Source organism: Aquila chrysaetos, chromosome 4, assembly GCF_900496995.4.
Source record: "Aquila chrysaetos chrysaetos chromosome 4, bAquChr1.4, whole genome shotgun sequence".
NCBI classification, from domain to species: domain Eukaryota; kingdom Metazoa; phylum Chordata; class Aves; order Accipitriformes; family Accipitridae; genus Aquila; species Aquila chrysaetos.
Window position 1 is genome coordinate 44096526 of NC_044007.1, and position 13507 is coordinate 44110032.

Below are 13507 nucleotides of genomic sequence, written 5' to 3' on the forward strand. Positions count from 1 at the left end.
TAATTTATTATGCTTATGCTATATTGCAAGTATTCTGCTAGTAAACTCAAGATGACTTGTCTATTGTAATAAAAATGCTCTTTACAAATACTTGTATTGTCTACTGATTGAAGGAGACTTGATTCAAACCCAGTGAATGGTTCTTTAAACAAAAAATGAAAATATGACTCAAAATTCTCAGTTCTGTCTGAACGAAAAGAGGGGGTATAATGTGTAAACTTTCCTTTACTTATCTCTGAGGCTTTCACATAACATAAAATAACTATAAATTTCAAAAAGCAAATGTAATATAACAACAATTTCACATGCATGTTATGGCTGCAGACAGCACAACTAAGGTTCAATAAGGTAGAAGTACAGTTATAGTATCTCAGCAGTTGTGTGTGGTTTTTTTTTTTTATGAGGTTGTGTAGTTCTTCAGTTGGTAATATTCCGTAAAAGGATTTATTAGTGTACTTTGTTAGCTCTTTTAAACTACCAAAGATTTATCCCAGAAAGGTAAAGAAGGGCAGTTGAACATTACTGAACACTTTCTTAAGATAAGATGAAATTTAACATTCTTCAAACCCATCCTGCAGCTTTTCTCATTTCTCAATACATTGCTGTTATTGTCTTTCTGATTGATACTAATAGAGATCTGAAGGGGATTTGTAACTATGTAACATGCAAATAGAGTAGTAAGCTGATTTGCCAAAAATCTAGACATGATTTTTGAACATGTATTCATACGGAGGGTAGGGGTTATGTTGACTCTGCATGTCACTGATGGTCCTTTACTTGTCTGTTTCAGATACCACTGAAAGAAAAGAATGTTGATAAATAGGAGGAGGTTCATAGGTGATGTGAATTATAAAGGAACTTAAAAATGAGAAATTAGAGAAATTCCATCTTTAGATCATGAACGTTCAAATGCTAAATTTAAAAACATCCATATGAATAAGAAAAATTTGAAATAAGTTTGGTAGTTGCTAATTATTTGAACAGTTTACCAAGATGGTGGTGGATTTCCTTATTACTGGAAAACTTTAATGTTACTCTAAAATATGGTTGCTTATGAACAGAAATTAATTAAGGAACAACATGTGAATTTTATGTAGGCAACCAGACTAAATCACAAGGACCTTTACTTGTCTTACATTTCATTATTGTCAATATTTTACTGTCTTTTCTATCCCTAGTGTTTCCATTCCTGTGAAATAAATGCCGTTTAATCAGTCTTACTTTCTGTGCTTTCATCCTTTAAAGTAGGTCTGGCCAAGTTACCTTGAACTATGCACATAAAAGAGGAAAAAAACCTGGTGCCATTATGATGGTGTATCTGGAGAGAGGAGGGCAGAAAAAGTGGCCTCATGGTCTATATTTTGAAAAACTCTGTCCTCAATTCTGTCTGTAGTAATTGGCCGGTTTTGAGTTACTTTAGCCTGCTCTTTGAGAGGATACTGGCATTTTTTTAATAGGGTGCCATTTATAAGAAGTTATCTATTGGTAATTGATGATGGCATGGGCAGTTAGGGATGTGAATGATGCCTTCTGGAAATTCTCACTTCTCTTCTTGGATGATGGTGCTGATGTTCAGTAGCCCCTGTTGTCATCGGCCTCTTTCCCGCCTTTTTTGTAGTGTAACATTTTATGGAGCTGTGTAGTGAACTGGATCATGGAACTAATTCGACCTAGCAGTAACTTGGGGAAGTATGCTGTTTCTAACTTATTACAGCAAAGTAATCCAGTTTAGTCCATAGAAGTGTGGAAAGTTGCACCATTGAAAGTTGGTGCAGGGAGAGGACCAGAAGAAGAACTGGCTGAGGAAAGGGATTCATAAGTCTGGTGCTCTTACTATAACCAGTGTTTATGTGATTGTGGTCTTGGTTAACCAGAGAGAGAGTGTTAGCGAAAGAAGCATTGGTGCCGACTTGTCTGAGTTTGATGTAAGAAATAAAGGGATTTTTCTTGGTTGTTTCTTCCAGAATTGTTTGCAAACACTGAGATTTTTACATGCTAATTATTTTTAAAGAGTATATGTCTACAGGGAGAACCTTCCCACCAGTACGGAGTCAGTCAGTAACTTGAATAAAACCACCTGAAGCTCCACATACCCAGGAGCACCATTCTTTGCAAAGTGAATGTATTAATCTCTGTAATTGGAGGGAGACTTGTAGTCTGCAAATGCTTTTGAAATGGCAAAATTACACATAACTGAAGGTTTTGTCAGCTTTTTTTAACTTTGACAAAAAACAAGTTGCAGACAGCTGTGGAAAGACTGTTTCCATCAATTAAAAACAAAAAAAGAAAGAAAAAGGGTACTTCTGCAGACTGTGGGCTCTTTCCTAGCAATAAGAATGTCAGAAACCCTTGGTTTGTTTTCTGACTTGTACCTGTTAACTGAGGCACAGAAGTTTCACTTTCTGTCAGGTAAGAGATGTGGGGTTTTGAAAAATGGTAAAGCATTGTGGTTTTTTGTTGTTCTGTTTTTGTGGGTTTGTTGTTTTTTTTTTTTTTTTACTGTTGGAGGAGAAAGAAAAACTTTTGCCTGATATATTATAGGGGTTGTGTTTTGGTAGCTCCTCAAATCAGTGAAAACAGCAGTGTAAATAGATGCTAACCTTCAGATCTGAAGTTTTATAACTATGTACATATGGAGTCATGACACAATGCCTAATAATGTGCTTGTTGCCTCATAAACATGCTTGAAACTATTGACTTCCTAGAGTTCACGATATAAGTTGTGTCTGAACTTGTAAGAAGCTGCATTGTTTTGGGCCACACCAATTTCAAAGCTACTCTTTAATGCACAATGTTTTCTTACCTGCCCAGATGCAGTTGCTTTTGTTCTTCTGCTGTTCCAGTGTTGATGTTGTTGAGCATCTATGAAGGTATTTCTGCACCTGCTTTGCTGAATGAGGAGCTTCTATGCAATTGAGTTGCAGGAGCAGCTCTGAATATGGTGGTCATATGTAACTCTTACGTATGAATTGGTATTGTGTAAAATGATTCATCTTGGAGCAGAGGGGGAAGCCTCTTATACTATGAATTACTGTATACTGAATTATTGAGTTTTGAGATTCCTCTTTAGTGAATTGGGAAGTAGGGACTTGGGCATATTTCCTGGTTGCTTGTGCTGTGCTGAGTGGAAAAGACTTGCTTTACTGACCAGCAGCTGAGTTTGAGAGCTGTTAACAACACAGTGACTGTTGGAGATGCTGTAATTAAGTAACTGCCTCTGTGCCTGATGCACATCTCAACAAAGTATAAATAGAGCTCCAGATGGCACCTTACAGATGTCAGGGATTGACAGCCTTTCTTTAAGACTACAGTGTGGCTTGAACCTGAGGTTTATAGGCTTTGATATAAGGTGGTAATGGGATAGGATCTCCACCCGGAGTAACATGTGTCTCAGTGATTAGATGTGGTCTTCTGGTTAAATTTATTTTGGAGGAGTGGGGGATGAAATTATTCTCTGCAGCTGGGTCAGGAGGAGCCCTACTATTTATTAATCACATAGTTCAGGATTTTTTTTTTTAAAGTTTTACTTCAGGTTTTTAAAGTGCCTTTTAAAATATGTTTTCTTTCAACACTCTGTTGTCCAGATAAGGGTATGCATTTGCATTGTGTTTTAGCAACTGTGCCATTTCTGTTGCTAAAAGCATTAGTAAAGAATGTGTGCCCTCATAATGAGGTCATTCTGTCTGTTCTTCTGGTGGGGTAGTAGTCTTCTGCAAAATTAAGATATTTCTGGTTAGATGCATTGGTTGCAGTATTGAAGAAAGCTCCTTGAAGTCTACTTTTAGAGATCTTTTATTTCCTTAAATTCAGCTTGAGTCTCTATGTTCATTTTCCTTTGATGCTAGGATTTATGTGCTATAAAATCCTTTGCTTATGAGGTGAGGTGTGCAAGTTGGAGCAAGAGGGCATTTTTTGAGACAGGCACCTGAAAAAACAAGGGAAGTAGAGGTAGAAGACAGGTTTGTTTGTAGAAGAAAACAAAATTAATTGGAAGGAACATTCTGTGTTAGTTTTGTACTGTTGTCTATTGTAGAGTTGCCTAAGTCAAAGTGAAACAGGAAATACTGCTCTAAACGGAGAGGAGAGAAAGGTGAAATCACAGGAATTGCAGCATCTCAATGGCAAACCTTAAGATTTGCTGTATGGAAATGAAGCACAGCTTTATAAGATGTTAATGCACCCCAAAGTTGGCTCTCCGTCTCCAGAGGTAATAAAGGTATATTTTCCTTGAGGGGAGGTGTTCTCCAGATAAGATACTCAGTGAATGAGGAATAGCATTTGAGTCTTTTAAGCATGTGACAGACTTGTCAGCCTTTGCTTTGGATGAATTGCCCTTTTGACAGGCAGGAATTCTGCAGTGATGTGCTGTAAGACGCCTGACCCTTGTGATCAGGGGTAACATTTATGATTCGTATTGGAGGCACTGTTACCTGCAGTATAGCCTCAGCTGGTCTGTAGTAAGAGAAGAGAAACTTCCTTTATTAGCAGTGTACAGATGATGTTCATACAGAGCCATGTGAATGTCTAATAATTACCAATGTGGAATTGCAGGCTTTTGAGTGAACAGTGAGAGTCTTGCCTTGCTTAGGTAGTTAAGCTAGTTCTATCTGTCTGCTTTCAGAGTTGAGCCCCTTCCAACCTGGAGATATACATAGCGGGGAGAGAGTTTGGGCCTCTTGGTCCTCTATGACCTGGGAGATGAAGCATTGGTAAGTATGGCACTTACTGTACAGATGTGAAGCAGTACTTCCCTAGGCACAAAAAGCAAGGTACCTTATACTGCTGGTGTGTTGCTGTTGTAGAAGATGGAATTTTGAACTACTGGGTTATAAGGAAAGCCATGACTTTGGCATAGGTCAGTTTAAATTCCAGGGAGTAAAAGAAAAATGTATTAATATCTTAGTTGGCTTGAGTTTAGTTTGTAATCCAGTTTATAAAGGAGCCATGGGAAATGAGATGTCAGAAACATGTGCATGAAGTTAAATATTGGGATATTGTAGAGGAAACTTAATGACTTTGAAGTGAAGTTGATAATGCCCCTTTAAACCCAAACAGCATAAATGTTGATTTCTGTCTTTGTCCTACCCTGAATGCCATATTTCAGTGTGAAGTTGGAAGGAATTGTGCCATGAAACAATGGAACAGTCAGAATTGGATAATGGAGCAGGGATTCTGCACTTAATGGTAGAAAAGGATGATTAATGTAGCCATAGGATTATTTGTGGAGTGCTGTGAAACCCATGACTCCTGTACTGTAATTACAAAAAGGAAAGGTCTGTAAACAGGCATTCATTTCCTTTTACAGTTGTAACAATGAGCATGTTCTGAACTAAATAAGATACATTTCAAAACTTCTAAACAACATGCATTGAAAGTATTGATCAACATAGACTTCAAAAGTATTCAGTTGTTGAAGAGTTTCTATTGGACAGGAAAAGCTTGCAATATTTTCATGAAGTGAAGCAGATGTAGTAATTGCATTGCAATGTAAACACAATGTAGAGCAGTGAAATAAATGTTATAACCAGCATAACATATTCATGGCTGCTTTTGGTGTTTTGTTAGCTAATGTAACAAAGTATACATCTTCTGAATTAATTCTGGAAGCTTTCTCTACTTTGTGCTATTCCTACTATAATTTTTGTAGTCTCATTCTTTTTCTTATATTCATGTCTACCATATTCTGTCTGCTCTGGCAGCTGCTACAGGAGTTTCCTTTTCAGCTGTTTTTCAATGATGTTACTGATAATTCATGGTGTTGATCATACAAGCTTCCATCCCATAATTTGAAGAATCTAGTTTATATGATAGCATGGATCTAATGTAATGCTAAAAAAGCCTGAAATTCTCTTAATGGCCTCTTGAGGTAATACAAACAGAAGAATAATAAAATGTATGTGTTTATGGTTATATTCTGTTGAAGCTTGATGGTGCCTGACTTCACTCCAAGCTTATGTTAAAAACTTGTCTTACTGCTGACTCACAATATTCTTGAATACTGGGAACAAACTTAAAGGCTAATTTGTGATATGTAGCTGACCTTGCTTGTAATAGTCTGCTGTAACCAGACCTTTGAAAGAAGAGACTTAGGCAACTGTGACCGGTTTTCATGCATCTCCCCCTTTAACTAATACTGGACTTTGCGGCCAGACTCAGCCAGATGTTGTCTGGAGATGCAAGATTAGGGAGAGCTCTCAAAATTCAGTTTTTTCTAGTGCTGTGAAAACAGACAGCTGGAGAGAGGCACTTGACATAATTCCTGCTAAAGGGAGGACTGCAGCCTGCCTTTGCTGGGCATCAGTGAATCTGCAGGAGAGCTTGGTGTTAAAGGCATGTATTCTCTGAAACCTTTCACATGTTCCTGGAAGTTGCTGGAAGTACTCACTGAAATTTGTGGCAACTTTGAGAGTGGATGAATTCAACTTTTTTTTTTTCTTCTTTTTATTTAAAGAGTAACCTAATACAAATTTGTACTGCCTAAGTGGATTTGTGTTCCCCCAGGATCGTTTGTTGAAATGTTGGGTGGAAGAAACAACACTTGTTTTTTGACTTCTTAGTGGTTGCAAAGCAATTAGAAGAATAGAGATTATAGTGTTGCAGTCCTACTTTGTGGCAGAAGTGTTTCAGTAGTTTCTTGCTATTCATGTTAATGTGCATTACTTTGATGTAAAGCAAGTATTCATAAATTTGTTTTGCTCAAGTGCAACTACTGATTGCTGATAGCTAATCTGGAAGAGGACACTTCAGTTACTGTTTTTCCAATGGTGGTACTTAAACACATTGCTTTTTTCCCTTTTATTGCACCTTTGCTTCTGACAGGGTGACGTGTGCATTTTGCATAGGAGTGGAGTGGACAGGAGGGAGGAAGATAATAGCTCAAGTAACAGCCAAAGTGTTCCATGCACATAAAATACGTGTAATAGTTGTGTAATTTTTTCGTTTGTCATAAGGTTTTCAAATTTGGGATGAAATGTTTTTGCTTTACCATTAGTAGCATGAGTTGTATAAAATGATTTACACGTCCTAATGGTTTTCAGGCTTCAGCAAACCTATTTTTAGTAATGGATTATCACCCTTTATAGTGCCTGATCATCTTCTCAGAAAGCTTGCTAGGGCATTAACATGATAGAAATAATGTTTGTTTGCAGTTTGGGGTGTGATTGTACACTTGTCTGACTGCCCTGAGCCCAACTGCTCATCACTGCCTTCCTTGCCAAGGGCTCCTTTTCCTTTGGCACTGCTACTTAACTGACAACAGTTAAAATGAACTAGGGTAGCCTAAAAAGACCACCTTTGTTGAACTGGTTAATTTTGATTGTTGCGGCCAGTTGACCCTGACTGGATGCCAGGTGCCCACGAAAGCTGCTCTGTCACTGCCCTCCTCCGCTGGACAGGGGAGAGAAAATATAACAAAAGTCTCGTGGGTTGAGATAAGGACAGGGAGAGATCACTCAACTAATTACCGTCACGGGCAAAACAGACTCGACTGAGGGAAAATTAACTTAATTTATTGTCAATCAACCAGAGTAAGGTAATGAGAAATAAGACCAAATCTCAAAACACCTTCCCTCCACCCCTCCGTTCTTCCCAGGCACAGCTTCACTCCCAGACTCTCTACCTCCTCCCCCCTCAGTGGCACAGGGGGATGGGGAATGGGGGTTGGGGTCAGTTCATCACACGTTGTCTCTGCTGCTCCTTCCTCCTGAGGGGCAGGACTCCTCTCACTCCTCCCCTGCTCCAACGTGGGTCCCTCCCACGGGAGACAGTCCTCCACAAACTTCTCCAATGTGGGTCCTTCCCACAGGCTGCAGTTCTTCACAAACTGCTCCAGTGTGGGTCCCTTCCACAGGGTGCAGTCCTTCAGGAGCACACTGCTCCAGCGTGGGTCCCCTGCGGGGTCACAAGTCCTACCAGAAAACCTGCTCCAGCGTGGGCTCCTCTCTCCACGGGTCTGCAGGTCCTGCCAGGAGCCTGCTCCAGCATGGGCTTCCCACGGGGTCACAGCCTCCTTGGGGCATCCCCCTGCTCCAGCGTGGGGTCCTCCCCGGGCTGCAGGTGGATATCTGCTCCACCGTGGACCTCCCTGGGCTGCAGGGGGACAGCCTGCCTCACCATGGTCTTCTTCATGGGCTGCAGGGGAATCTCTGCTCCAGCACCCGGAGCACCTCCTGCCCCTCCTTCTTCACTGACCTTGGTGTCTGCAGGGCTGTTTCGCTCACATATTCTCACTCCTCTCTCCAGCTGCAGTTTCTGTGCCCCAGCAACTTTTTTTCCCCTGTCTTAAATCTGTTATCCCAGAGGCACTACCACTGTCACTGATGGGCTCAGCCTTGGCCAGTGGCAGGTCCTTCTTGGAGCCGGCTGGCATTGGCTCTGTCAGATAATGGGGGAAGCTTCCAGCAGCTTCTCACAGAAGCCACCCCTGTAACCCACCCGGCTACCAAAGTCTTGCCACCCAAACCCAATACAAGTTTAAACAGCAGTTGTGGGAGAGGAAGCCCCTGGCAAGGAGGCCGGTGACAAGCAGCTGGGAATGGTGACCTCTTCAGTTTATTTAAAGAAAAAAAAAAAAAAAAATCTAACAAACATTTTGAAAGTAGGTGAATGGCTTAACACACAAGGTTACCTTGTTTCATGTAAGGAAGATGATGCTGATTCCTGAAGGAACCTGTTGGATACAGCTGCAGGATAAGACTGTTCATTCAACAGCAGTAGCATGTGTGCCTTTTTACACTGGATTTTCTTAGATAAATTGCATTTTGTTATGACTTTCTTTATAGCTCTTAGCATCATCGTATCAGCATTCTGCACCAGTTCTGAAAAATACTTTCAATTAATGGAAATACAAGCAGTTCTTTTTAGTGAACTAAATTTACCTCCTTGTAAATACAAAAGAATATCACTAATGGTTATTTTAAACCAAACTTGTGGGCAAAAATATTCCAGTATGTAGCAGTTTTGAGCAGACTTGTAACTGGATAGCATTGTTAATTAAAAAAAAATACTACCACATAATTATTCTTTCTGGCATTGACATACACGGATTTCTGGGCTAGATGCAATGACGACCATAAAATCCTGACATTTTAATAATACCTGTAATTGTATTCTGTATCTTTTCTTTGCAGATCTTCTCTGGCTTTGAACAGCCATGCTACTTTGTTGCCAAAAATCAAGTAAAGCGAATGTGCGCGTTTATTGTCCTCTGGAATTTGAAGAAGGTGGTAGCTTTGTATAGTGCCTGAAGGTAATTCTTTCTTTGTCTGAAGTTAAAAAGTTTTGATCTTGATAATGTGTTTTCTTTCTGTTTTAAGTAGCTTTATTGTTAAGGTATGGAGAGGTAAAGATTTGATTAAAATTTCACTTTATGTACATAAAGTTTCCTGACAGATTCTCTCAGATATTACTTCAGCTTGGAAAGTGATGTTTATGTGAAAACTAGATACTATACAAGCCTTTTACTCTGCTTAGGTGGAAAAGAGCTTGCCTTTTTTTTTTTTTTTTTTTTGGTGGGTGCTCCATGGTGCTTGCTTTAAGCATTGTATTTAACATTTGTTTCTAATTCTACCTGGACCACAGTCACAAATACACCCTTTGTAAAAAGAAGTCTCTCTGTATACATAAGACTGATTAATTCTGAAACCTAGGCCAAAGAATTTAGTAATAAATTTTTGCTAGCTTGTTCTTGGTGTTCAGGAGTTTTTGTCTATCTAATAACTTTGTTTATAGAATATATTCTTCTTTTTCCAATATAAATTGGAACTGGTGCCATTGAGTATAGTAGAGTTCAAGTGCAAGGACAACAAAACTCAATTCAGATCAAATTATTTAACTGGGGCTTTTTTATTTCATATGGTTCTGTTTCTGAAGCCTTGTTGTGAAAATGCATGTTTTGACTAGTTTATGTATGATAAGTAGTGCTTGAAAAGTGTGTGGAAAGCCACTCTCCTGAAATAAAGCTCTTTTGACTTTTTGCAATTACTATTCTGGTAAAACCTCTCCTTCCTCCCCATTTTAATGTGTTTTTGTTATTTTTCTCTATGGTTTGTCAATTTTGCTCTGTGTGGGCAAAGAGATAAATGCAAATTCAGACTCATTTTGGAATAATACAGTTAGCTGTGTAGACCACGTGTGTGTGTCCTGTTCATATTCCAGGGAAAGAGGGACTTCTTATATTTCCTGTGAAGTAATTTAATGCAAAAAGTCATTTTTATAATGATATAAGAAAATTGCGTAGTGGCTGAAACTTTTACAGCTTAACTTTGCATGAGTCCTTTCCCATCAAAAAAATGTCAGGTCATTAGTGACAGCAGTGCTAGTTGTACTTCTGTAGTAGCTTTGTTAGTGTGGAGGAAATTATTCATAAACTTCTGAGCTCCTGTGGAGGAGAAGAGAAAAAGTCTCAGGAGTACGGAATATTTCAGTGGTAAAATCTCAGATTAAATCTCAATGTTTTACAAAGTTGTTCAATGTTTCTCATCTGTTATGTACACTGGAAATATGTGCTTATAGTCACTCATGCAGATGCTTGTAGGGCATAGGACTGAAAAAGCATCCAACGTGTTGGACTGCACTTTTCATTTTTGATTACTTCATATTTGCTATTAGTGATGAAGAAAGTAGCTACAGATTTAGCTAGTGCTGAAAACAGAGGAAAACTTTTTTAAAACTATTACTTAATTATGGAGAGATACAAAAAGAAAATCTACATAATCTTAGCTATTTTTTATTTTTATTTTTTGCTAATGCTTCTGTATGTCTTGAGTGCAAAAAACTACAGAGAGGGATAGTAGTGAGCAGATAGACTTTGTAGCTGTAAGTTGAAGAATGAATACTTACAGCATAGATCTGGTGCTGTTTGTAAAATCTAGAAAAGATATCTGGAAATAACTGTATCTTGGGCTTAAAAAATGCATTTCACAATTGAGAAAAGCCAGGTAATGATCTGAGATGGTAGCCTCTGCAACTGAAAGTTGTGGGTTGGATTTTTTTTTTTGTTTGGTTGGTTGTTTTTGTTTTTTAATTCTCCTCAGTGTATATTTTTGTGTGTTCTCGTAACCATCTGCATATGTGGAGGCTTACCTTGCCCATGTTTCGGGTCAGAGGAGCATCTGTGTTTAGTAATGAATAAAGAACTGTGGAATGTGAGATTGATGTATTCACCCACTATATATCTAAAAGTATTTTTTCAAAAGCATATACATGTTGTCTTTGTAACTCGTATGTGAAACTAACACTTGAATTCTTTTTCAGTTTCTAAATGATTTTAGCAGTGGAAGTTATAAACTTCAGAGACATAAAGAAATCATCATGAAGCTATATGTATTTCTGGTCAACACTGGAACTACTCTTACCTTTGATACGGAACTTGCTGTACAAAAGTAAGAAAGTAAATTAATTGTGTTTTGGTTTTTTTGGTTTGGCTTTTTTTTTAAGTTTAAAAAAAAAAAAAAGAGTACGTATACTTTTTTGTATACTGAGTTCTGGAGAGATGATACTCAGTTGCTTTTTAGTATGTCCATGTAGTTATCTTCTAGGTTTTCATGTATTTCAGTGAATTGGGGTTGGGTTTTTTTTTGATTAGCGTTTTCAATGGCTTGCAGGTGATTGTGTGTGTGTGAGGTCCCATGAAAGAGTGGCGAGGTTATCTACTTTCTGGGGCAGTGACAGAGGATGACCTGCTCTTAGCTGAGTCTGGTGTTATATTTGGTGTTTTTTTGGAAAAACTGTCAGAATGACTTCTGATCTTCTGTGACCTTTTATTGGATGGCGTTTTTATTTAGGATTCCTGTGTAAAAGGTTTATGTTTTACTGACTGGCATCATAGAAGAAACTCTGCAGATTGCTCTTTTTCCTGTCAGTATATACTCATCTTGAAGAAAATATGCGCTCTGTAATATTTTTAGACTGGATGTTAAAGAACTGGCATATAGGTTTTTGTCTCGTGTCCAGGATGGGACTGGTTGGTTCTGTTCTATGTTGTAAGGCTCCAAAATGTTTTACAGCATTTTATATGTAAAACATGAACTTCTGAATGCCCAACTGCCTGAAACATGAGCAGTGTTACAGAATCGTAGTTAAGTCCCAACAAATTTGCTACTTGTATTTTTTCACTGTACGTTAAAAGCATCTTGCGAATGTAAAGATACTTTTAGAGCGGTCTAGATATACTGGATGTATTGTATCCTTTTTCTTTGTTCTCGTGTGGGACTCTGATCTAATAAGTAAATCGTATATAATATCATGATAGCCCATACACCTTGGAGCTAGTAAGAGCCAAGCTTACCTACCTTCTGTCTTTATATTCTATCAGTGATGAATGAGCTGCAAGTAATTGTGCTTGAAAGACTTCTACCATGGATTTTGTGCTCAAATCCATTGTTTCCTTTCTCCTGAATTCCTGTTTGTAATTTTCATGACTCAACAAGTGAATTTGGATTTTGAAACTTGTTTGGGGTTGAAGGGCCCTGTCTACACTGGTTGTTTTTGTATGCTTTTCTGCAAAGCCTACTGACACTCAGGGTATCATTGAGCCTGTAATAGCGTTCCATCTCAGCCATTCTGGATCTACCAGGTCATTTGCAGATGTGTCAGTACCCCTGTATGCTGTCTGGTACATTGAGACATTCTGCTCCCAAATCATGGTGAGTGAGGTACAGCATCTGAGCTGCCAGACCAGGCACCTAATAGTCTGGCATGGGCCGATGTTTTGCTCAGTTGGATAGTTCTTTGAGAAAGAAGCTTTCCAACAGCTGAACCGCACAAAATCCAAGACTCTTCAGTTGAACAGTTTAACTTCTTATCTGTATATCTAGACTTGCTCTTTTTAGCAAGACTAACTTTCTTGGGTTCTTTGCCTGTCTCCTTGTACCTGGATAGGCCAAGCTATCTTCCCAAAGACCATGGATATGGTAGGTGAATGCTTTCTCTAACGCAGCTAGTGAGTATAAGCTTGTGCTCATGAGATATTTGTAGTGAATTCATGACGTCGTATTGAATCATGGTTATTTTAGATAACTGATCTTTATTTTTCAAGTACCATATAGCCAGTAACATTGTTATGTTTCCTGCCAGTTATATCAAAACCATTGATGCTTGTTGATTATTCACTGGGTACTCTGAAGCTTTTTAATACCTTTGCACAGGTACTACTCCAGTGTGTTATAGTTTGGATCAGTTACTGTATCATATTAGTAAATTCTTGTTTAGTTTCCTCTTTGCCTGTGTCTTCAAGACAGAGTCTAGAACTGTCTAAAATAAGTGGTAATGTGAAGATGTCATCACCCAGAATTAAATGTACAAGGATGGTGAATGAAAACAAGGATGGTTTATTGATCTACTTTCTGCATTAAAAGTGTCCGTAATGTTTATATGAATTTGTTACATATATATATGGATTGTTTAATTTTCTGTTATTGTTAAGTGCTGTACTGCACTTCATGTACAGTAAATCAGAGTTGATTAGGTGAAATTGTGCTTACATTATGCATAATGAAGTGCTAATATT

The 13507-nt window shown here is 38.4% G+C and overlaps 1 protein-coding gene across 5 annotated transcripts in view; it reads left to right on the forward strand.

Moving 5' to 3' along the window:
- Positions 1 to 13507, forward strand: part of RB1CC1 (RB1 inducible coiled-coil 1) — an 81439-nt gene that overhangs the window by 4903 nt on the left and 63029 nt on the right. For 3 of the 5 annotated variants that reach the window (XM_030011133.2, XM_030011131.2, XM_030011137.2), the window contains exons 2-4: positions 4622 to 4709; positions 9129 to 9247; positions 11254 to 11381. In XM_030011133.2, the coding sequence (XP_029866993.1) occupies positions 11311 to 11381 (71 nt within the window). In that variant the 5' untranslated portion in view covers positions 4622 to 4709; positions 9129 to 9247; positions 11254 to 11310. The remainder of the gene's footprint in view (positions 1 to 4621; positions 4710 to 9128; positions 9248 to 11253; positions 11382 to 13507) is intronic. The other 2 variants (XM_030011136.2, XM_030011135.2) reach the window with 1 other exon arrangement.